The sequence below is a fragment of the Gracilinanus agilis genome, chromosome 6, assembly GCF_016433145.1.
Source record: "Gracilinanus agilis isolate LMUSP501 chromosome 6, AgileGrace, whole genome shotgun sequence".
Lineage (NCBI taxonomy): Eukaryota > Metazoa > Chordata > Mammalia > Didelphimorphia > Didelphidae > Gracilinanus > Gracilinanus agilis.
The window spans coordinates 98,827,716-98,854,625 of record NC_058135.1 but is presented as its reverse complement, the minus strand read 5'-3'; the positions used below and the strand labels follow the sequence as shown (position 1 = coordinate 98,854,625).

Here is a 26,910-nt window from a genome sequence, read left to right as displayed (position 1 = left end):
TTGGAGTTATCATTCCATTTACCTGCTTCTTTCTTTTTCTTCTGTTTAATTTGAAAATTTCAAGATTAATATTTCAGTTCTTTTAATAATGTGTTCGAAGACTGACCACTGGACAAGGATCTAACATTTAGAAAAATTATTTAAGTTGCTCTTTAAAGATATTCTAAAACCTCTGTAATTCTTCCCCCTTTATTTTAAGGACATTTTTATTAAAAAACCATTGGCTTTTTAATCATCTACATTTTGCAATATATGCCTCTCCCTGCCCTTTCCTCAAAGCCACTGCTTATAAGAAAGAGTACAAAGGAGGGGGAAAACATCTCAAGCAAAGTACCTAAGACCTTAAAAAAAAGTATATCATCTGTAGCAAGACAGTTCAATGTCAACATAAGATGCTAGGGACATACTTAGACCAAATGTCAAAATATCAAGAGAAAACACTCAAATTAGGAAAAATGCATACCTTCACTGTGTAGGAATATGCACTGACTTGACCCATAGACTCATGTGTTGGGAAGGATGAGGGGGGGCATCTGTTTTACTTTTCCCAATGCCTTACACAGTGTCATGCAAATGCCACTTCCAAAAATCTATGATTTTCAGGCTAGATGCACATATACAGTGGTCTATAAGGCATCAATCACAATGGGACAGAGCCACCAATTTAAGTGAATCTGTTATCAATCTAAGTGAAACTGCACTGATAAGACTCTTGGTGCCCTCACACAATAAATATTAGCTTTACACTGAGGTTTATTTTAAATATAATTTTATATTAAATAATAATAGTAGAGAATTTTAATCTTTTGCAAAATACTTTACAAACTAATTATATGTATACACACACATATATATATGCATATATATATACACATATTCACTTACTTTTCATTTTAGAATTAATACTATGTGGGTAGGCAATGAGGATTAGTTGACTTATCCAGGATCACACAGTTAGGAAGTGTAAGACCAGATTTGAAACAAGGTTCTCCCATCTCTAGATTTGGATCTTAATCCACTGAGCCATCTCACTGCCCCCCTTACATAGGTTCTTAGATGTTGAACTAAAAAATACCCTTTAGAATTCTTCTAATCAAGAGTCCAACTCCTCATTACATTTGATCTAAAAATATAAAGATAGATAGATAGATAGATAGATAGATAGATAGATAGATAGATAGATAGATAGATAGAGATTCTTATGCATATGTGGTATCTGAGAAAAATAAGACTAGAGAATTGAACAGATATGTTTCCAGACACACAAGGAGTAAGTAGCACTCATTACATTAACACAAATAAGCATATGTCATACCAAATAAGCCTGATTAGAGAAGTGCTTCAGATATTATTAGCCCCCTTTCACAGATGAGGAAACTGAGACACACAGAAGTTATGAGACTTGCCTTGGTCTGCACAGCTAGTAGGTGGATGAGGAGGGATACGAAACCAGGTCTTCTAAAAATACCACGTTCAGGCCTCAAATCAACTATATCCCATTGTTTCACAGTAATACTTTTTAAACTTACATGATCTGTAGTCAGCGAAGCCAGTGGGTGATAGTGGACAAAGGCAATATCATCATCTCTTAATGAACACACATGTTTCTCCAAATCATTATATCTTTCTTCATAAAGCACTAAAAGGAAAAAAAAGAATAAAATTTAAAAACAAGACCCAATGGACAGACAATGATTGAAATATGGATGACTTTAAAAGGGTATATTAAGAAGTGAAAGTACCAAGTCTGACTCTGTAGGATTTCTTTACTTTTACATGCCTTTTGGAGGCTCTGATGCAGGCTTTAGCATCCAGGCTCTGAAAATCATCTATGTTCTTTTCTGCCCCCTGCCAGTATCTTCTTACAGATTGTAGCCACCTGAAAAAAGGAAATAGACATATTTGATTGGAAAGCACAGCACAAAATTGGTGGTGACCTCAAAATTCAGTTCTAAATTTCCATTTTTATATCATTTGTTTTTGGGGTGTCAAATTATTTACTAGCAGAAGCAACAGTGGTAGTGGAAACATCAGTAGAGATAGGAGTAACAGAAGCAATAGCAGCAGCAGCAGTGGTAATAATTGTAGTAGTAGTAGTAGTAGTAGTAGTAGTAGTAGTAGTAGTAGTAGTAGTAGTTCTACCAATAATGCATGAGTGTCCACTTTTGCCACATCCCCTCTAAATTTACCACTTTCCTTTATTGCCATATTGGTCAGTAAGGTGGTACCTAAGCACTGTTTGAATTTGCATTTCTCTAGTGAAGGGTGATTTAGAACATTTTTATTTGATTATTGGTGGCTTTGATTTCCTCATCTGAAAATTGCTTGTTCATATTCTCTGATCATTTGTCAGTTGGGGAATGGATTATTGGAATGTTTAATCTTAACAAATTTTTGAATTACGTTGTTGTTAATGCTTGCATTTTTGAGTTTAGTAATGATATTCAATAACCAATGTTCCTATTTTTAAAAATAAGATTATTTTGATTAAAAACATTTCCATCATCTGACATATAACAGCAAGTTACCTAGCTTCTCCATTCTCCAGGTCACTTTCCAAGATTCTAAGTCATGTGTGAATTGTCAGTGTGAAAAACTGGGAGGAAATTGCAGACAAGAATTTGTCCACAATAATGATAAAATTTTAGAACAAAAAAGAAATCAGGCAGGAAAAATAAGTGTCACTTTTCATGTCTGTTTTTTAATAGAGCACCTTTGATGTTCTAAAAACATTCACTTTTCTATTTTATTTGGATGAAGGGTTTCTTCAATGTGATAAAATACTATTATGCTATAAGAAATTATACAGGGGATGGTTTCAGAAAAAGCAGGAAAGACTCATAAACTGATGTTAGTGAAACAAGTAGAACCAGAACAATTTGCACAATGACACCAATATTGTAAAAAAAATTTATGAAAGACTTAAAAAAATGATCAATACAAGGAGTCACCATGATTCCAGAGATCTTAGATGAAATAATGTTACTCACCTCCTGCCAGAAATGTGATGGCCCTTATAGTACAGATTAAGATGTAAATAGATAGATTTATAAAAATGACTGCACCTAGATCTAGAATTGATAGACTAGATGTAGATATCCCCTGCTGGATCACTTCCTTGTGATGGTAGAAGAGCTTGCATAGTTCAATGAAACTAACATTTTGGTAGCAACCTGTCCATATTGTTCTCCCCAAAAAGAAAAAAATAGAAATAGAAAAAACAACAAAACAAGAAAGATAAGAGATAGTCTCAAGAAAAATAGACATATCAAAGGAACATTTCTTTCAAAAATGGACATGATAAAAGATAAAAAATAGTAGGAACTTAACAAAAGTATAAGAGATCAAGAGGAGGTAGCAAGGATATAAAGAAGAACTTTACAAGAAATAAATCAATCTTACCAACAATGCTGGTATGGTAAGAGAGCTAGAGTTAGACATCCTGGGGAACTAAGTCAAGTGAGCTATAGGAAAATGCTAATAATAACGTTAATGGAGGTAAAAGAATTTCAGCTGAGCTATTTAAAATTCTAAAAGACAATGCTGTTAAAGGACTACACTCGATATGTCATCAAATTTGGAAAACTCAAAATTTGTCACTGGATTAGAAAATATCAGGTTTTGTGCCAATTCTAAAGAAGGGCAATGCCAAAGAATTTTCAAATTACCAAACATTTGTGATCATTTCTGTGAGATTCTTACAGTTTCCCAAATACTACATTTCACATGCAAGCAAGGCTATGCTTAAGATTCTGCAAGTTAAACTTCAGCACTATGAGAACTTTCTGGAAAAGCAGGCTGGTCTTCAAAGAGGCAAAGGAAGTAGAGACCATATTGCCAAAATTCACCGAATTATGGAAAGTTAGGGGAGTTCCAGAAAAACATCCACTTCTGTTTAATACACTAGAACAAAGCCTTTGACTGTGTATAAATCACAACAAATCAGCAAGTTCTCATACATATTAAAGTACCAGACCATCATATTTGTCTTCTGAGGAACCTATATGCAGGTCAAAGAGGAATAGCTAATCCCATTTAAAATGACTGTAGACAATGCAAAATACTTGGAAGTTTAACTGCCAAGACAAATTCAGGAACTATATGATCACAAGTATAAGCCACTTTTCATACAAATAGTTAGATCTAAACCATTAGAAAAACATTAATTGCTCATGGATACACTGAGCCAAGGTAATAAAAATGATTATTCTACCTAAGTTAATTTACCTATTTAGTGTCATACTAATTAAACTAAGAAAAATTATTTCATGGAGCTAAAAGAAAATAATTTTTAAAATCATCAGGAAGAACAAAAGGTCAAGATTAGCAAAAGGGTTCATAAAAATACATGAAGTAAGGTGGCTTAGCTTTACTTGGTCACAAACATTGATAGTATAAAGTGGATGTCCATCAACTGGAGAATGGCTAAACAAATTGGGTCATATGGTTGCAATGGAATACTACTGTGCCATAAAAAATTATGAATAGGATATTTTGGGGGTGAAACAATGGAAACACATGATTGAAATTATGAAGTATGAAATGAGCAGAAATAAGAGAACATTACATATATCAATAGAAATATTGTTTGAGGAATGACAAGTATATCCAACTCCAGAGAACAAACTGATAAATAGAAATAAATAAGAAATAGTTTTATACATACGTATATCTTTTTGTCAATGATATCTTCTCTCATGGGTGAGGGGAGAGAAGGACAAAATTAACTGGGTATTGTAATGTAAAAAAATTAATTTTTAAAACCTCATATTACCCAAGAAATAGAGGAGTGGATAAGTGGAACAATTTGGGCATTTAACACAAAGTTGTAAATGACATTAACAACCTAGTGTTTAACAAACACAAAGATCCAAATTTTGGGGAGAAGAACTCACTATTCAGCAAAAACTTCTGGGAAAAGTAGAAAACATTATAGTAGAAATTCTACACAGATCCCTATCTCATGCCATATACCAATGAAAAGTAAAAATTGAAAACATGATTTAGAAATAAAGAAAGATATAATAAACAAAATAGGGGAACAAAGAATAGTTTACCTGACAGATCTATGTACTAGGAAAAAGTTTTGTCCAAACAAGACATAACAAAGACAAAACACCACAAGATGTAAAATAGATAATTTTGACTATATTAAATAAAAAAAATTTGCACAAACAAAACCATTACCACAAACATCAGAAGGGAAGCAACAAAGGTGGAAAATTGTTAACAAGTATTTCTAAGAAAGGCCTCATTTCACAAATACATAAAAAATTTAGTCAAATTTATAAGAATACAAAGCATTCCCAAATTGATAAATGATCGAAGGATAATGTGTAGTTGGAATTTTGTACCCCAGGACTATGGTCCCCAGAATTCCTTTCCTCTGTGTCCTCACCTACATTTTTTACATTTGGTTGTTAAAAGTTTCTGTAACCATGCCCTCAGGGTTTATTTTCCTGCTAACACTGCTGGAAAAATGCTTTTTTCTCTCTCACTTTACTTTGAGTTATTATTATTAATAAATATTATAAAAATAATACTTGGAGTATTTGGATATTTAATTTTAATCTTACAATAAGAATAGGCAGATCTCAGATGAAGAAATTAAAACTATCCTTAGTTACATGAAAACATTCTCCAAATCACTATATAAATTAAAGAAATGGAAATTGAAACAACTCTGAGGTACCACCTCACACCTATCAGATAAGCTAATATGACAAAAAAGGAAAATGATAAGTGTTGGAGGGGATGTGGACAAATTGGGGCACTAATGCATTGATGGTGGAGCTTTGAACTGATGTAAACATTCAGAAAAGCAATTTGGAATCAAACCTGAACGGTCATAAAACTTTACATACTCTTTGACCCAGGAATACCACTACTAGGTCTGTATTCCAAAGAGATCAACAATAGAGAAAAATGACTTAGCTGTTCAAAAATATTTATAGTAACTCTTTGTGGTGGCAAAGAACTGGCAACTGAAAGGATGTAGATCAATTAAGAAATGGCTGAACAAATTGTGGTATATGATTGTAATGGAATATTATTGTGCATTAGAAATAATGAACAAGACAATCACACATACAGACACATTTTTTTTTTAATTGGAAAGATGGGGTGCAGCTGGGTGGCTCAGTGGATTGAGAGCCAGGCCTAGAGATGGGAAGTCCTGGGTTCAAATCTGGTCTCAGACACTTCCTAGCTGTGTGACCCTGGGAAAGTCACTTGACCCCCATTGCCTAGCCCTGACCACTCTTCTGCCTTGGAGCCAATACACAGTATTGACTCCAAGATGGAAGGTAAGGGTTTAAAATTAAAAAATAAAAATAAAAAAATTAGAAAGACTTATATGAAGTGAACAGAATCAGAGCATTGTACACAGTAATAGCAATAAAGTACAATGATCAACTGTAAATGACTTATCTATTATCAGCAATGCAAAGATTCCAAAAAACAATCCCAAAGGACAGATGATGGGAAAGACTACCCACCACCACAGGAAGAACTGAGGGAATCTAAATGGAGATTGACACATAACATTCTTTGCTTTATTTCTGTGATGAATGTTTATCCCAAGGTGCAAGGTTATATAAAAAAAAGAAAAGAAAAACAAAAATACATCTCCCTGAAACTTCTGATAGGAATCTACTGCTGATTTTCTCAAGAAATGTCCTACTAAGTCAAGGGCAGGGTTCCCTATCTATTGTGTATGCCATGGACCCCTTCTGAGGTCTGGTGGATTCTACAGACCCCTTTCAAAGAAAAAGATTTTTATGTACAAATAATGACATCACAAAGGAAACCAATTATATTGGCATAAGATTATCGAAACACTAAAAAAGAAAGTTCACAGATCCCAGGATGCCAACTCTTTTTTTAGGGGTACTTGGCATCAAAGATAGAATGCTATAATCAGGAAAATCTGAGTTTGAATACTTCATCAAATACTTATTAACTCAGTGATCCTGGATATATGTCTTCATCTCTTTGGGCCTGGATTTCCTTTTTTGTAAAATAAGGACAGTTGGATTCATTGACCTTTAAGATCTTTTCCAGCTTTAAATCTATGTTCATAAGATAATATAGGAAACTAAGAAGTTAGGATATTTGTCCAGTGGCAGATATTAGGAATAAAGTTGGAAAGGCACTTGTCAAATATATAGTAGAAGAATTCTTCTTCAAGTGTGATTTCAACTATATAGCTTCTGAAGCTCCAATTCCAATGTTCAATGATTCTGGGAATTTGTTAAGTAATATATTCTCAGGAAATAGCTAAGAAGACTATTTTCCCTTGAGAATAAAAAAAAAAAGTTACCCACTTTGCTAGAAATCTGTAGAAATACTCACTAAAAGCAACAGAGCTCGCATAGGTTAGGGGAAAATAATTATTTAAAATAAAAACAAAAGCAACAGCTTTTGCAAAAAGGTTAATTTGGAGAAAAATCTCATTCCTACTCAGTGAGATGTTCAGGGTTGCTGATGGTTGCTGAAAGAGCCAAGAAGGGACATCGGATCATAACCAGCAGATGTTCCCAAATTTCTGCTCCAATCTGTCCCCCAAGACAATGAACCTGTTAATGTGAAAAATGTTTCAGTTGAAGAATTAATAAAGAAATAGTGTATGAAAACAAAAATGAAAATTAAGTATGGGAAAAGAAATGAAATTCAGAGTTTTTTGTTTGTTTTCCTTATGATTATAAAGCCAGAGCAAAGAGTGGAGAACCTTTTGCAGGATAAATTATGGAAATCGAGGTAATTGTGACAAAATATCAGAAAGTTAGTTCCATAAGGAACTCTCATTATTTGGTTTAAATAATGAAGATCAAATAATTTACTTGAAAATACATCAGTCTTCCTCTTGCCTCAGATCAGGTCAAACGCCATCTAATTTCTCTACCTCTCACTAAACTTGCTTTTAATTGACAAGTATTTGCTAAGAATGCATTATATGGAAAGCACTGTAGTGAGCACAGAGGGAGACATAAGGGTAAGACCAGATCCCTGTCCACAAAAAGCTTCCACTTTAGTGATTTTCTCCAGTATTTCTAGGAAACATCATATTTTTTATAAAAAAATCAAGCTATAAGCAAGTACAGTCATTGTTTTTTTTTTAAAGTAAACAATGTATAAAAAACTTTGGGAGAAATTCAATGTCACACAATTTTTAAAGTCAAACTAACAAAAAGCTCCAGATTATCAAGAAAAAGTCCTTTTTTTCAATAAGGACTTGAATGATCAAATTCCAGGTTACTTATCTAGTGGAGTCAAAGTGCATAAGGAGGGCAGATTGTCTAATCATCAGTATTTCTCTGGAGAACTTGCCAGCACAAAGCTAGCCTCAAAGTCAGAAAAAAACCTATATTTAACATCTCTGATCCTTAGTAGCTGTTTGACCCTAGGTAAGCCACCTAACTGCTCAGTGTCTCAGTACTGCTCTAGAAACAGGGGTTCAAAGCCCATTTACTTAATATTCTCCTCTACCAATCTCCTTAAAGATTGAATATTCAATGTTCGTGCCAGTATGAAAGGTAGAGTTGACAAGAGCTGAGAAAAGGAAAGAAACCCTGGTCTTTTGGTTTCTAGCTTTGAGAGAGAAGACACACCATACCATTTCTGATTGTTTACAGAGAGAAGCTATAAAAGGAAAAGAAACCCACTGCCAGGTACTGCTAGTACCACACGAGAGACTTAAGGAAATCTCCCCCTTGAGTGACAGCTGAGATTCTCTCTTGGTTGAGCTGATATTTCATTCCAAAATGGGAGAAATCATTCACTGAATATTCTTCAGCATATTCTCATTTGTACATTTTCTATGATTTCTGTTTACTATTGCCTTGGATAAATGGGTTGATGCCCTATTTGCTTTATATAGTTTTGTATAATAGGTTTTGGTAGAAAGTTTTAGATATCTAACTTGGTGAGATGAGCAGAACTAGAAGAACATTGTACACACTGATGGAAGTATTTTTTGACAAATAATTGTGAATGATCTAATTATTCTCAATAATGCAGTGACCTAAGACAGTCCTGGAGACTCATGATGAAAACTGCTATCTGCCTTCTAAGAAAGAACTGATGGAGTCTGAATGCATACTGAAAAATACCATATTTCACTTTCTTTCTACTTCTTTTTCCATCTGAGATCTCTTCCATAAAATGAATAATATGGGAAAATGTTTTATCTGACCACACAAGTAAAACTAGATTGTTTACAGTCCCTGAGAGAGGGGAGGGCTTGGAGGAAGTGAAGGAGGGAAGGTAGGAAGGAGGGAGAATTTGGAACTCGATACTTTAAAAATTATTTTTACATGTAATTGGGGGGAAAATAAAGTATTATTTTTTAAAAAGATATCTAACTTGGAGGACTACTTCCCTGTTAAGAAGATAGATACCAATAAGTACAGCAAGATATTTCTCTCCTAGAGTATTTAGGGTAGCAGATATAATTCTAGCCTAGGATCTCTTCTCCAAGGAGAGCAGAGTGGCCAGAATCAGGTCTCTCAATCTTCCCTTCTCTTCTTGTCAAGAATGAATGTTTCCTTTTGATAAGGGTAAGAGAAGGAGACCCCAGATATCTATTCATGGTTCTCTACAAGCAACATCTAGAAGGACCTATATAGAAACACATCTAAGCTATATGAGCAATTCACATGTAGACAGACATATAAAAAGATGCACAGACACACCACACACACACACTCACACAGAAACATATATAGACATACAGATAATTCACAGACAACCACAGAGATACACAGATAGATAGATAGATAGAGAGAGAGAGAGAGAGAGAGAGAGAGAGAGAGAGAGAGAGAGACATACACACCACAGACACATGCAAAAATACACACACAAAAGATGCACAGACATACACCAACAATAGACACAGACACAGATACCCATACAGAGTCACATACACTTTACATTTCTAGAGTATAAGTTTCAAAGAAGGCACTGATCTGAATTAATAAGGGAAGTTCTCCTCTCCAGGAATCTCCTACCCCAGTAAAATCATGCCTGCTTTAAAAAAAAAATAGAAGACATTATTATTTAAATAACCACCATCACTATTATCAAGGAAACCAGTGACCAAAAAGTCTGCTTCTTTAACCTACAGATCTAAGTCTAAAGAAGATGTCTAAGGACTTATGATAGAATGGAAGGATTCTGCTTTCATTAAAACCCAAGGAATCTATGTGAGAATTTCCCACACACATAACTTTGCAGGGTGCAGTTTTACATACTGGAACTTAGATGGGAGACTGGGGAAATTAGAATCACTAACTATAGCATAGAATGTGATAGGAAGCAGTTCCATTCTGTACCTCAAAAGGAATTAATTTATAGCATTAGCAAAAGGATGTCATCCTGGGGTATTTTTATCCCTAAAATAATCCTGGGATTTAGACACACCCTAAGAAATGGCAAACCACTTACCTCATCAAATATAACATATCTGATCTTTTCCACCCATTCTTGACGAGTAGGAGAAAGTAATAGTATTTCAAAACAGGCTGGCACTGTGACAAGGACCTAAAAAGGCATGTTTGTGATTCATTCTTTTGAAACGTACTGATAAATTAGTAATAATAACTGACACTTAAATAGTGCATTAATGTTTGCAAAGCACTTCTCATACTTTAACTATAAATCAAACAACTGAATCTACAATCAGTTTTCTTTTTTAGGACTAGTAGAAATCATGATGCATCATGAGGATTTCTTTCTTTAAATTCCTTCAATTTATGAAAAATTCTATTAAAAATGGAGAAAAGCTAATGTTAAGCTAATGTTTTGTTCTTTTGTTTTGATTTGTTTTATTATGAACATCTGACAAGGATTTGCACTGGAATTCATTCAATACCAGACACAAAATGAAATCAAGAACTATACTGTTACAAATTCTTATGGTTGTGAGTATGCTTACACATAATTATCAAGTCTAAATTGGATGTTAGAAGGCTTGTTCAAATGTTTATTATCAATGTGATGTGAGATCCCTTTGATACTTTTAGTGACTAAGGTGGGACTGTGGCCCACTGTTTTAATTAGAGACTCAAATACGCTGCTAGAGCCATGAATCTTTTCCCTAATTTACTCAAGTGAGATTTAATAATTTCACTAATTTCACTTTTTATCTTTCATAGTTCATTAATAATCACATTAAATTTCTTCAACTCAGATTCTTCCTTTACAAAATCAAAAGAGAACTAAGCATTTTTCTATAGTAATTTGATTATAAACACAATTTAGCACTGAGTACCTGACAATTTAATACATCGTGGCGGTAATCCCTTGTGAAAACACCACATAGAACTTGACCTTCTGGAAGCTTTTTAGTGAAACGACTCTGGACTGTGGTTGAGACTTGATTAACAAGGGCCTGGTTGATGCAGAAAAGAAGTCCATTAGCAAAATCACAACAAAATAATGATGATTTAGGGCTATAAGACTCTAGATTTCATTTGTGTCAAGAATTCCCTGGTAAGGAAACTCCTAGCAAATGAGACAACCAACTCCTCCATACTTTGTAAACTTAAAGAATCATCTAGATCTCTAAGAAGTTCACATAAACAGTCTATGACAGAGTTGGGACTTGACCTCAAGTCTATTCCAACTCCAAAGTAGAATGTCCATTTTTCTATGCTGCCTCTAAGGTAAAACTTAAAAAGCTAATAAAATATGCTATTTAAAAGTATGCCCACTTGTCATTTTAATTTGAAGAGTTTAATTATCTTTTTTGTTGCATGTCACTTATTTGAAAAAGGGATTGCCATGGAGAACTTCAAAGCAACAAGCATAAAAATAATACATAGCACTTTAAGGTTTGCAGTTTGCATATGTAATCCTCACAACAATATTGGGAGTTAGATGCTACTATTGTCTCTATTTTATATTGTGTAATTAGAATTTTGAACCCCAAGACTCTAAATCCCGGCATCCTATTCATGTGTTTACCTCCATCCTTACATAGGGAGGATATTTTTTGATGCAGCCCTGCCTCTCACGCTCTTCCCCTGATCACAGTTTGTGGAGGTGAGGTGAGTAGCAGCCATGAGAATTTTTCTAACGTGTCTTTATTCAGGTTTTTACTTTTGTTTTTGTATTTTTCCTATGTCAAGTGATCATTAATAAATCTTATAAAATATAATACTTGGAATTATTGGATATTAATTCTAATCTTATATTTTATAAAAAAATAACATTTTTGCCCACAGTCAGGCAAAAAGTCTGAAGCAGGATTTAAAGGCAGTATTTCTTGGCTCTCAAATTTAGTCCTCTATCCCTACTTGCCTCAAAAGTTTAGCTGCTCAGAAATCTTAGTTTACACCAAAAGAAGGCAGAGTCATTATAACAAATGAAGTCCTTTAGACAAAATTTTCTACTTAATGCTCATGAGTTGATGCAAAGAAGGAGAATTTCTCCCCTTTTCTCTTTTACTTTAATTTGTCTTCAATTGTCAAAATTCTATGTTCTCACTCTCCCATTTCCTCAATTTCCCCTGAGAAAGAAAAACAAAATTCTCATAACAGACATACATAGCCAAGAAAACAAATTCCCCCAATATCTATGTCAAAAATCCATATTTTATTCTGTTCTTTTCTTTCTAGATTGTGGGTAGCCTGCTCTCTCTTGGGTCCTCTGGAATCATGGCTGTTCATTGTTCAAATCAGAGTGGCTTTCAAATTATGGCACTCAAAATTATTTGTCTTGACAGTACTGTTATTGTATACTTTTTTCTCCTGCTTCCAATTATCTTTCCTCATTATCTTATCACAGAATTTAGTGTCCTTATACAGAAGCATTGAACTTAAGAAAAAATAATGTCTATATTGGTAGAGCTATAGTAATAGCAATAGATGTCAAAAGAACAAATATTACAGTAGCTCTTTTTGTAGTAGCAAAGGACTATAACAGATGTGCCGTAAAACAGTGAAAGTGGTGGTCTCAAAGAAACTTGAGAAGATCTTCATGAACTGATGAAGTGTGAAGTAAGCAGAACCAAGAGAATAATTTATTTTTACACTAATAATTAAGTTGTCAAACAAATGACTTTGAAACCTTTCCATACTTAGATCTATGCAATAACTAAACATGATTCCAGAGCAGCCATAGTTAGGCATGATATTCATCTCCTGACAGAAAGGTGTTAAACTCAATGTGTAGAGTGAGATCATATATTTTCTGACATGGCCAAAATAGGAATTTGTTTTGTCTGACTATCCATATTGAATATAAGCATTTTGATTTTTTTTCTTTTTCAAAGGGATATCAAAGTTTGACGGGAAAGGAAGTGACTGATAACTGAAAAAATAGTATTTAACTTTAAAAAAAGAAGAAGCAAGAGATCAAAAAAAGAAAAAAAGAAAAATCTCTTAATTGATCAAGAGTCAGGACCTGGGTTCCATTCCAGCCAGCCACTAAGGAACACTAAATAATGACCACTAACTAATGACCTAGCCATAAAATTTTTACCTTTCTGGGTCTCCCCTTATTTTTCTCTTGTAATATAAGAGGGTTGAATTAGATGACTTCTTAGTCCCTCAAGTTCTATAATTAAGATTCTATTACTGTACTCTCTAAATATACAAATATATAAAGGAACTATGATTTCATCAATGTATGGAATTTCAAGATTGAGAATTTCCTTTACCAAAACTGATGGTAACCTATCTAGGATTTAGTAGATAAAAATCACAGGGAGAGGAAAAGTGACTTTCCCATGGTCATATGCTTAGTAACATAGGCAGGATTAAAATCAACATCCATGGGGCAGGTAGGTGGCTCAATGGATAGGGAGCTAGGCCTGGAGCCAGGAGGTTGTGTGTTCAAATTTGACCTCAGACACTTCCTAGTTGTATGACTCTGGGCAAATCACTTAACCCAAATTACATAGCCCCTACCACTCTTATACCTTGGAACCAATACTTATTATTGATTGTAAGATGGAAGGTAAGGGTTTTTAAGACTTAACCCAGATCCTTAATCCATTATACCATATCATCTCACCCACTAGAGCAGTGGTTCCCAAACTTTTTTGGCCTACCGCCCCCTTTCCAGAAAAAAATATTACTTAGCGCCCCTGGAAATTAAATTTTTTTTTAATTTTAATAGCAATTAATAGCAAGATAAATGCACCTGTGACCATCACCGCCTCCTCCCAGATTGCTACAGCACCCACCAGGGGGCGGTGGTGCCCACTTGGTGAATCACTGCTCTAGAACTATAGGAAAAAATTAAACAAATAAAATTAAATTCATTCCATAAAGCTATGCATATCTTTGAAAAGCAGAGGAGAAAGGTCACAAAATTATATTCAGTTAAGTGCTACCTTTGTAGGGGACACATATACAACCACCCCATAATCACTCTCTCTTAGAACTTTCTCCATGCAGTAGTAGGAGGCATATGTTTTCCCAGAGGATGTGGGAGCAACAATCACAGCTGACTCGTTATTGTCTACAACATCAAGAAGCTCTCTCTGTAAATGTGGAAATAACATACATGGGGAGAACAATATAGACAAGCTGTTATCAGAATACTATGCAAAGAATAGCATATAAATCAATGAAATTGCATTAAAACTCTTTATAACCAATATCTACATTGCAGTGTCTTTGTTAGGATTCACTAAACACTGGAAGTAAACAGGACTTCTATGAATGTAAGGAATGGATATTCATCTAGTACATATTTTATATTTACTTGGGTTTTGATTATTTTCCTTCAATTGAACCTAAAATCCTTGAGGGAGGAGGAGTTTCTTCTTTTACTTTTGCCTCCTCTACAACTGACTTAGGAACTAGAATACAATTCAAACTTAATAAATGCTCATTTAACTAAATTCAAATGAATTCCTTCCAGATCCAAATCTATGAACTCAGGACAAATCAAAATATTCCATTGTTTAACTAGATATAAATGTAATTTTATAAAAAGTTATCTCATATAAAAGATAGGTTTTCATATAGTATTGCTCTAAATTTTCTATATGAACCCATGATGATGTAATATTCTATTGACCTTTTTCGTTAAAGCAAAATAAATTTCAATTTTATATCATTACCTGCCATGTGTCTGGAATAAAATCATTAACCCTTGGATCTGGATCTTTTCTCTCATTGCGTATCAAGTAATGGCCCATCTGTTGTAGTTGAAACCGAGCTGATCCCATATCAACAGCATAATGGAACTTTTTGCTTTTCCTGCCATTTTCTATAATCTGTATAATTGATTAATGCACCATTTAGGGTTGAAAAGATATATTTCATGAATTTATTCATTCAACAAACATGCAATAAGATCTCACTATATGCCAAATACAGTTTCATCAAGCTGTCAAATGGTATATCATTTGTCTGGGGGATATTTTGCCACCTTTTTCATCAGTTTAGGAAAAGGAAACCAAATGTAATGAAAAGAAATACAATTCCCAAATTGACAGTCAATAGAATGATTAGCAGCTGGCAGGATTATGTAACTATAGCATAAAAGACACTAGACATTTCATTAGAATCAAAGTAATTCTTTTTCACATAAAGAACTGGCAAGAACTTTCCAATTTTATTCATTCTTTTTTGTGGACTAGAATCAAAGCAAAATAGTTTGTCAAAAGAAAATAAATAAATTTTTGCTTTCCAGAAGCTTTATTTATTATTATTGTTCTTTATTTTAAACCCTTAACTTCTGTGTATTGACTTATAGGTGGAAGAGTGGTAGGGGTAGCCAATGGGGGTCAAGTGACTTGCCCAGGGTCACACAGCTGGGAAGTGTCTGAGGCCAGATTTGAACCTAGGACCTCCCGTCTCTAGGCCTGGCTATCAATCCACTGAGCTACCCAGCTGCCCCAGCTGCCCCAGCTGTATTTATTATTACTAATTATTTGGGTTTTTAAAAGTATAGGAAGAAAAAATTTCTTAAAGAGAAAATATATTAATAAAAAAATTACCTGTGTGGGATCCAAAGTTTTGACCAAATTGTCAAACCCTAAGTATTTAAGACATCTGGATATCTCTTTTTTATCTGGGTTCTGCAAAAATTCCTGGTATCTTTCCATTATAGAATGAATTCTTTTCATTATATGAATAGCTATGCTGAAATCTTTTCTTAATTTCCCTAGGTAAAACAAAAAATCATAATAATAATTTTAAAATATTGTAAAGCCCTCAGCAATCACAAATTATATATTATCTAGAGAATATCTGTTCTCCATAACTCATTCTCCATAATCTGTATAATTGAGATCCTTTTTTGTACAAAGTACTATTGGGCTTTGTGAGAATTTTTAAGGATACAGTCCTTTAGAAAGTTATACTTAGAGAATGATAATAAAGACAGCATCCCTAAAAATTTCTAATTAAGCACAAAATTAGAAATTCTGAATGCCAAAAGTGAAATTAATAAAACTTAAAGAAAAGAACTGAAGTAATAAATAAGACAAGAAGTTGGTTTTATGAAAAAATGAATAAACTATTGATTTTGTCAAAAAAGGAAAGAAAATCAAATTACCAGGATTAAAAATGAAAAGAGTGAGATTACAACCAATGTAGAGGAAATTAAAGCAATTATTAGGAGTTCTTTTGCCCAATTACATGCCAAGAAATCTGATCATCTAAATTAAATAGATGGACATTTAAAAAATACATAAATTGTCAAGATTAACAGTAGAAGAAATGGAATGTTTAAACAATCTCATCTCAGAAAAAAAGAAATTGGACAAGTCATCAATGAACTCTCTAAGAAAAAAGCCCCAAAACCAAATGGATTCACACGTGAATTCTATTAAACATTTAATGAATAATTTATTCCAATACTTCATAAACTATTCAGGAAAATAGGGGTAGGAACCCTACCAAATCCCTTTTATGACAAAAATATGGTGCTTGTCCCTAAACTAAGAAGAACAAAAAAAGGGAAAGAAAACTATTGGCCAATAGCTCTAATGAATATTGATGCAAAACTTTTAAGCAAAATACTAGCAAGAAAATTACAGCAAAATATCACAAAGATAATACATTTTGACATTATAGGTTGCAATAGCAGGAATGTAGGGATAGTTCAACATTAGGGAAAACCACATAATTAATCATATCAATAACAAAACCAAAAGAATCCATATGGATATTTCAACAGAGACAAAATGCTTTTAACAAAATACAACATCCATTCCTACTAAAAACATTAGAAAATATTAGAATAAACAGAACATTCCTCAAGAGGATAAACAGCATTTATATAAAATCTTCAGCAAACATTATATTTTGGGGATAAACTAGATACCTTCCCAATAAAATCAGAAGTGAAACAAGGGTTTCCATTATTATCACTACTATTCAATATTGTGCTAGACATGATATCAATAGAAATAAGAGAGGAAGAAAAAATTGAAGGATTTAGAATTGCCAATGAGGAAAGAAAAAGATACATTCCCTATTCTTGTGAGGTTTATTTTCTAGCAGGGGAAAATGGGAAATCAGACTCATACAGAAATAACTGTAATACACAATAGAATGTGAAAGTGCCATTAGAAAGGTACAAATACCCCCTGGAAATATAGAGGAGAAAAATAACAACTGGAGAGAGAAAGGACAGGAGGTGGAAATTAGGCACAATTTCAAGAAGAAAATTTCATCTGTTCTAGACTTTGAAAACCATGCATCAATTAAACTATTAACATGGAAGGCCCTTATGAATAGGGTTGATTTTATTCATTCACTGTGTGTTCATCTCTCTAATATAAGGAAAATATTGATCATTTAATCATTGCTTGATGATTGATTGATGAATCGCTTGCTAGAGGAGGCAGTGGGGCAGCATTCAAGGTGGCAAAGATAAAGCATACCAAGACATAAAAACAAGTAATCATAGAAAAGTACATAACAGAACTGGGAAATAAAACTTTTAAAGGTCTTTTGGAGACCAAATGATGACAATTCCTGGATGTCAGGATTAGGCAAATTTAATCTTCAGGGAAGATGTTCTTACTAAATGTTTTGGGTATGTTGGGGCAATATGATTAGAGCAATAGTTTTGAAAGATCAGTTTGGCAGCCATATATAGGATGAATTTGAACAACTATTTCAGCTCACCAGACTCATATATTGAGAATGAAAAAATGGGAAGATGCAAGAAATATCATGGAAGTAATAGAAGTAGAGGGACAATCCTCATCACCCAGGTTCACGATTTATAAAGCAAGGTGTCTTCCACTACTTCCCACGGGCACTGACTCCCCTCCCACCACCTCAACCCATATGTAACTAGTTGTCATTTCTTGACATTTCTAACTTCACAACATATACCCACTTCTGTCAGCTCACACAGCTGCTGCCCCAGTGTAGCCCTTCATCAGCTCATGCCTGAACTATTGCAAAAGTTTTCTGGACAATCTCTTTGTCTTGTCTCTCCCCCATTCAAATCCATCTGCCATTCTTCCAAAATAAGACCAAGTCTGACTATGTCATATCACTCCTCAGTAAACTCCAAAGGCTTCCTATTTCCTACAAGATCAAATATGGAATCATTTGTTAGCTTTAAAAGTCCTTCACAACCTGGTTATTCTGACATTTCCAGTTTTCTTACACTTTACTCCCTTCTGGCTATCTATAATTCAGATTCACTGGGCTTCTTGCTATTCCTCAAACCATTCTATATTATTCTGCTTCCTTGACTTGAATAATCTCTCTCCTCAGTTCCATCTCTTGTCTTCCTTAGACTCTTTCAAGATATTTCAAATCCAACCTTTTTCAGAAAATCTCCTGATCTCTCTACTGCTAAAATAAAATATTTCCATCCATCTCCATTTTTCTCCAACTTTCTCCTTATATCACTCTCATTTTTCAGAAATATTAGGAAATAAGTAGAGTGAAATAATAGGAAACATGTTCATCGCTGCTAGAGAAGATAAGATTAAGGGTATGGATATAAGGTTTTTCTTGGAAATGAAGAGGACCATTTAATCCTCATAACTAAAATAGTTCATAGCCAATGCGCAGTAGTTTAAAAGAAATGTAGGTGTTTTCTGAACTCTAAACTCAATCAGAGTCAATAGTATGATCTAGCAAACAAGAAAACTAATGCAATCTTAAGATACATGAAGAAAGTCAATCAGTGAATAAGGATTAATTTAGCAACTATTATGTGCTAGGGACTGTGCCAGAATTAGGAAAATATCAACAGAGAGAAAATATTTTCTTTAAGAGAAATTGGGAAAGACTTCTTGTAAAACTAGGATATAAAATATGACTTGAAGTAAGCCAAGGAAGCCAAAAGGCAGAGATGAAGAGAAAGACTCTTCTAGGTATAAAAAACAGCCAGAGAAAATGCCCAAATCCAAGAGATGAATATTTCATTCAAATCATAGCTAACAAGGATTGTCATGATAGATTTGCAGAACTTGGCTTCATAAGACGAGTTTGAATCCCAATTATAAAACTGACTTTCCTGTATTACCATGGACAAATCTGCCTCATTATTCTAATCTGTGAAATGAAGGGAGTGGGAAAATACCTTCTAAGGCCTCTTCAAATTCTAGATATATGGTTTTAACACCCTATGAATAGGGAGATATTGTTGTTGTCGTCAAAATACATTTGGAAAATTGTGTTCTAGGCGCTTCATTATAGTAATAGTAATGATAAATTAGCAAGTATCTAAAGAAGGGACACTAAGGTGGTGGAAGGCCTTAAGAATTTCATTCACAAAATTTCAGAGGACTTTTTGAAGGAAATAAGGATATTTAGCCTAGAGAAAAAAATGTAAGGAGGAAATAAGTGTCTATAGGTATATATAGAACTCTCAAGTACAAGAGAAAATAGGCCAGTTCTGTTTGGTACCAGAAGGCAGAACTTTCAAAAATAGGTTGAAGTTCCAAAGAGGTAAATACAGAATTGATGTAAGGTGAGGAAAAATCTCTATTGTAGCACCTTGTCCAAAAATAAGAATGGACTGAGATGAGAGGTGGAAGATCTTCTTCCCTTGGAAATCTACAAAGAACTGATGATTGTTTAATGAGTATGGTGTAGAGCAAATTATAGTCTTTCAACCCACTGAAATTCCCAAAGGTATTATTTTTAACAGGTCAGCAAGTTCAAAACTAATTTCATAACAATACCAACACATTATTTGCTTATTAAAATACTCTGCCTTTTTCCAACTGTATATCTACTTGAGGCCAGATTTCCTTAAAATTCTTCCACTAAAATTGATTCAATGCAGAGGCAGATATGAGAATTAAGCTAACTTCTACAAAGTTGAGTATCAGCAAGATTTGCAAAAAATGTAAAAATAATGCCACTCTTCACTAATTTTGTTTTGTTTTGGAAAATATACTTATTTAATAAAAATATTTTATTCACATGTAACAAGTTCATTATTAATAAATGAATATTTTAAATGTATACATTTTATCTATAATGTAAATATCACAGATAAAAACCTTTATAAGTAAAAGTTCTTTGTTGTCATGTAATTTTTAAGAATCTAAAGGGATCATGGGACCAAAAAATATAAGAACTGCTAGTGGAATTCTTTTACAACTGTGAGTTGGACTAAATTGCCTCTGATATTCTTTCCAATGTTGAAATATTGTAATACTGTGACAATTAGTGACTGAAAAAAGGAAGTGGAAATATAATCTTAATGTTGCTTTTCATTCATGTTTAAATATTTATTCTGTTTTTACATGCACCTATTGTATACAAGTAGATAGCATTATAAAATGTGAAATTACATACCTGCACCTTGGCAATGTTCTTTCCATGCATTTAAACTGGCCTTCAACCCTACCATTTCTACAGTAAATTTCACAGAGTTGCTTTTACAAGACTTCAGAAAATCTTCCAGTTTTTTTATTCCAGAATGAAAATTCTCTTTCATTTCTCCTTCAATAGAAAATGACAGAGTTTTCCATCGATGCCTTTCTTTCTCTTCCTCTTTTTCAAGTAGTCGATTTGTGTTTTCTTGGATAATAATCTCAGCTTTACTACCCTGACAATAAATCAATTATTCATTCAATTAATGTGAGTTAATTAAGAGTTCATGATGTAACACAAGCAGTGCTAATCACTGGAGATATAAAGAAAAAAAATGAAATGTTCCCTGACCTCGATAAGCATGCTTTCAATCAGGGAAATAATATATAAATACATTGTATACAAAATAAATACAGAGTAATATTGAAGTGGAAGAAACTAGCTGCTGGGGAAATCAGAGAAAACCTCTAGTAGAAGATGGAGCTTCAACTTACTTTTAAAGGAATTAAAGAATTCTAAGAAGTGGAGGAGAAGAAGGAATACATTTGAGACATTGAGGATGTCCCCTCAAAAGCTCAGAGCAGAGACATAGGATAGATGTTAGAAGAGCACCAAGCAGGCCAATTCAGCCGGAGTGATATATAATAAGACTGGAAAGGCTAATTGAGACTAGCTTATGAATTATTTTGAATGTCAAACAGGAATTTTTTAATACTAGAGTTAATTGGGAGCCACTGGATTTATTTCCCTGAGTAGAGTTTGAAATGGCCACAGAGAAACCAATTGTCCAATAGGCAGATGGTAATATGGAATTGGAGCATAGGAAAGAAACTAGTTGCTTATATTATAAGTTGGAAAATTATATACATGGAGATTATAATGAGATTATAATGAGAGCTAAAAGATTCACTTAGCAATAGAGTATATAGAAAAAAAGTGAACACCCAGAATCAAGTCCTGAGGTAGTTGGAATTGGAAATGGAAAATGATCTAGCAAAGGAGACTGAAAAAGAAGATTTACACAGGTAGAAAAATTAAGAAAGAGCAATGCTGCAAAATGCTGCTGAGAAATCCAGAAAAAAATGAAGAATAAGATACAGCATTCAGATTTGGCAATTAAGAGGACACTGGTGACTTTGGAAAGAATCATTTTAGTTCAGAGATGAGATAAGAAGCCAGGTTGCAAAGGATTAAGAAACTAAATGATAATATGTCAAAGACTTGGCATTTTAAAACATTGCAATAAAATAGATAAATTATTGGTTAACTTCATTTAGAAAAAGAAAGAAGAAAATCAAATTTCCATTACCAAAAATGAAACACAACTAATGAAGAAAAATTAAGTGATTATTAGAAGTTCTTTTGCCCTACTATATGCTAGTAAATATGACAATCTAAGTGAAATAGATGAATACTTACAAAAATATAAACTACCTACATTAAAAAAAGAGAAAATAGAATACTAAAACAACCCCATCACACACACCAAAAAAGCGAATTGAAAAAGCATCTAAGAACTCCCTAAGAAAAAGGCCCCAAGTCCAGATGGATTCACAAGTGAATTTTACCAAACATTAAAGGAACAACCAACTCCAATACTACATAAACTAGAAAAATCAAGGAAGAGATAATCTTTTCAAACTCTTTTTATGAAATAAATATGATATTGATACCTAAACTAGTAAAAAATAAAACAGAGAAAGAAAACAATAGGCCAATCTCCCTAATGAACATTTATACAATCTTTTTTAAATCCTTACCTTCAGCTTTAGAACCAACATTATGTATTGATTCTAAGGCAGAAGAGAGGTAAGGGTTAGGCAATTGGTGTTAAGTGACTTGCTCAGGGTCACACAGCTAGGAAGTGTCTGAGTCGAGATTTGAACCTACAACCTCCCATCTCTAGGCCTGGCTCTCAATCCACTGAGCTACACAGCTGCCCTGATGCAAAAATTTTAAATACAATACTAATAAGAAGATTAAAATATTTATCACAAGAATAAATCATCATGATTAAGTGACTTTTATCACAGATATGCAGAGATGGTTCAATGTTAGGAAAACCACCAGCACAATTGACTATATTAATAACAAAAACCAAGAAAAAAATCACATGGTTACTTCAATAGATGAAGAGAAAGCATTTCACAAAACATAACACTCATTCCTCATAAAAAAATTAGAGAATACTGAAATAAAAGAAAACTTCCTTAAAGTGATAAATAGCATTTATCTAAAACCATCAACAAGCATTATATGAAATGGGGATAAACTAAGCCCCTTCCCAGTAAGATCAAAGTTAAAGATGTCCATTATTACCACCTCTATTGTTCAATATTGTACTAGAAAGGTTGACTACAAAATACATGCATAATCCAGATTGAATTGTTTGTCAACTCCAGGAGGGGGGAGGAAAGAAGAGAGGGAGACGATATGGATCATATAACTTCAGAAAACTTATGTGGAAATTTGCTATTAAAAAAAAAAAGAAATGTGCACTACAGCGATGAGGGAGAAAAAAATTGAAAGAATTAGAATAAGCAATGAAGGAACAAAGTTATCACTCTGCAGATGATGTGATGATACGCCTAGAGTATCCTTGAGAACTGATCAGAAAACTAGTTGAAATAATTAACAACTTCAGCAACCTTAGAGAAAACAAACTAAATCCACATAAATCATCAACATTTCTATTTATCAAAAAAAAAATCCAACAGTAAAAGATAGAAAAGGAAATTCCATTCAAAATAACTCTAGATGATATGAACTACTTGAAAGCATACTTACCCAAGCAAACCCAGCAACTCTATGAACACAATTGTAAAACACTCTACACACAAATAAATTCAAACCCAAAAAACTGGAAAAAAATTAATTGCTCATGAATAGGTCAGGCCAATATAGTGAAAATGACAATGTTATATAAATTAATTTAACATATCAAACTACTGAAAAACTTTTTTCATATAATTAGAAAAATAACAAAAAAAATTAATCTGGTAGAACCAAAGTATAATCAGAAAATTAATAATTAATAGCTTAATCAATGCTTGGAGTGTGGTTTTAAGAATGTAAAAAATGTAAATGATTTATAATAAGAATTTTGTCCCAGGCAAAAGTTTGTTTATGTAACCAGATAGTCTCAGGATAATACCTGAGTTATAATTTCAAATCATGTTGTTGGACTAATTTTAAGTGTTATCATATTAATCATTAGTGGGTTACTATGTTAATTATGTGTGTCAAGTAGGCAAGCTACTTCATGTAGGAAGCAGGAGGTAACAGCTCCAGAAAGGAGCAGTAGAAGCACCAAAAGAATCACTTGAAATCCTACACCAGAAATATTGGGGACCTCTTATGGGAAGAGGATAGGGAAAAATAGGAAACTATAGAATTGTGTGTGTTTTGCAAAATGAGGTCTGAGGTTTTAAACTGAGGAAACCTGCAGACCTCTGGACATGTGATTTTTCTATCACAATAAAATCAGATCTTTATCCAGAAGGGTCTCCCCTTATTTTTACAAAAAGCTAAAAATATCAAGGGAATTAATGAAAAAGGATATGAAGGAAGGAGGCCTGACTATAGGAGATATCAAACTATACTATGAAGTGGTAATCATCAAAACAATCTAATACTGGCTAAGAAATAGAGTGGTGGATCAGTGGAACAGATTCCATAATCAAAACATAGCAGTTAAGGTCCATAGCAAGGTAATGTTTGATAAATTCAAAGATGCAAGCTTTTGGGAAATGAACTCACTTTTTTACAAAAATTACTGGAAAAACCTGAAAACAGTATAACAGAGATTAGACATGAACCAATACCTCACCCATATATCAAGATCAATTCAAAATTGATATTTGATCTAGAAATAAAGGGTGACAGCATAAGTAAATTAGAAGAACATGGAAATTTTTATTTGTCTGTTGGATTTATGGAAAAGAGAAATTTTAGACCAAACAACATCCAGAAACATTATAAAAAATGAAAGAGATAATTTTGATTGTATTAAATTAATTACACAAATAAAATCAATGCAACCAAGATTAGAAGGGAAACAACAAATTTTGGGGGAAAATTTATAGTATTTCTGACAAAAGCCTCATTTCTCAAATATATAGGGCAATGAATAAAATTTATAAGAATACAAAACATTCCCAATTAACAAATGGTCAAAGGATAGGCACAGTCAGTTCTCAGAGGAAGAGATTAAAACTATCCATAGTCATATGAAAAAATGCTTCAAATCACTACTGATTAGAGAAATGCAAATTAAAACAACTATAAGATACCACACCTACCAGATTGGCTAATGTGATCAAAAAAGGAAAATAATAAATCTTTTTGGAGATGAGGGAAAATTGGGACACTAAGACATTACTGGTGGAACTGTGAAGTGATAATAATTCTGGAGAGCAATTTGGAATCAGGCTCAAAGGACCACAAAACTATACATAAGTTTTGGCCCCAAAATACCACTACTGTGTCTGTATCACAAACAGATCAGAGATAGGGAAAAGAACCAAAAATATTTTAACAGTTCTTTTTTTTAAGCCAAGAATTGGAAACTGATGAGCTGTCAATCATTTGAGGAATGAATGAACAAGTTGTGGTGTATGGTTATAATAGAATACTATTGTGCCATGAAGTACAATGAATAGGATGAGTTCAGAAAAACCTAGAATGACTTATGTGAAGTAATGAAAAATGAAGTTAGCAGAACAAAGAGAACAATGTATATGGTAACAGAAATATTATCCAGGGATCAACTTGGAGGACTAAACCACTACCAATAAACAAGTCTAGATAACCACAAGGGACTCATGAAGAAAATTCTATCCACAGGCAAAGAAGGAACTAATGGAATCTGAATACACTATCCTTCATGAGATTTCTATTGTTTATAATGTGTCTTTTATCATAACATGTTTAATATGGAAGTATATATTACTTGAAAGTATAGGTATAACCTGTGTCAGACTATTCGTTACCTCAATGGGGAGAGGAGTGGAGAGAGGGAGAAAATCTAGATTTTAAAATGTCAAAAAGCATTTGTTAAAAATTATTTCTATAGTAACTGAAAACAAAATTAGTATCAATTCTAAGGCAGTAGTTAAGGGTTTTAAAAAGGAAGTGAGTGAAAATAGAAGAAGTAGAGGCAAAGAGTATCAATAACTTTTTCAAAGAGAGGCAGAAAAAGAGATTATTTCCAGTTTATTTCACATATTTTGTTTCTACATATTGACTTATGTGTTGTCTTTCCCCACTAAGAACACCTTGAGATCTGGGACTATCTTTGACCTTTCTTTTTTCACTAGTGCTTAGCACAGGAACATAATAGATGCCTGTTGATTAACTGAATCAAAAAGGAACCAAAAATTCTATCTCATTTGCTTCAGCCATCTATATCAGAGGATCAGATTGTCTGAATTATGCAATTAGTCCCTTTTATTATTGCTTGAATCGGCTTTATCTGTGAGTTGGTCTATAAGGAGTCACAGAATTTTTAAGTTAGCTGGGGCTTTAGGGACCTACTAATAGAACTCCTTCATTTTTTAAATTGAAGAAAATGAGGCTCAGATATGTTAAACAAGGTAGCATAGTATGGTAGAAAAAGCATTGCATTTAAAATATGGCATGTTAAATTGTACTTTGCAGTAAGAAGATCTGGGTTCTAATCCCACTCCAATTTACATTCCTTAAACCTCTCTTCCTCTAATACTATTGATATCCAGGTCCTACCACTTATTAATCATGGGACAACTTATGCTTCTAAGTCCTCTTCTATATAATAGGCTTAATGCTTATTCTTATTGTATTTCACAGAATTCTTGTGAAGCTGAAATTAATTAATAAATGCAAAGCACTCTAGCCTTAAAGCACAATGTAAACAAAAGCTAGTAAGAGGCCCAAAATGGACACAAACCCATCTTCCATTACACCACTGTTTTGCTACCAAATGACAAATAAAGTTAAGAACTTATATAATGATGAGGATAATTCAAAGTCATTGATGGTCATGTAAGAAAAATTTTAAGTTATAATTTAAATTTTATCTGGATATTGAAGAAAATGGCCATATTAGCAAGTGTAGCATCACTAAGATTGAATATAAACTTTAAATAGGTTGTATTCAACCTATTCAAACCAA

General features: G+C 33.2%; 1 protein-coding gene across 1 annotated transcript in view; it reads right to left on the bottom strand.

Annotated features, from left to right (window-relative positions):
- The window catches only part of LOC123252311 (probable ATP-dependent RNA helicase DDX60), a 106,730-nt gene that overhangs the window by 44,799 nt on the left and 35,021 nt on the right, over positions 1 to 26,910 (bottom strand). The window contains exons 13-21 of the mRNA XM_044681679.1: positions 20,742 to 20,994; positions 15,956 to 16,122; positions 15,074 to 15,229; positions 14,339 to 14,488; positions 11,270 to 11,389; positions 10,444 to 10,539; positions 7,462 to 7,577; positions 1,743 to 1,879; positions 1,530 to 1,639 (exon numbers count right to left, since the gene is read on the bottom strand). Coding sequence (XP_044537614.1) covers positions 1,530 to 1,639; positions 1,743 to 1,879; positions 7,462 to 7,577; positions 10,444 to 10,539; positions 11,270 to 11,389; positions 14,339 to 14,488; positions 15,074 to 15,229; positions 15,956 to 16,122; positions 20,742 to 20,994 — 1,305 coding nt within the window. The remainder of the gene's footprint in view (positions 1 to 1,529; positions 1,640 to 1,742; positions 1,880 to 7,461; positions 7,578 to 10,443; positions 10,540 to 11,269; positions 11,390 to 14,338; positions 14,489 to 15,073; positions 15,230 to 15,955; positions 16,123 to 20,741; positions 20,995 to 26,910) is intronic.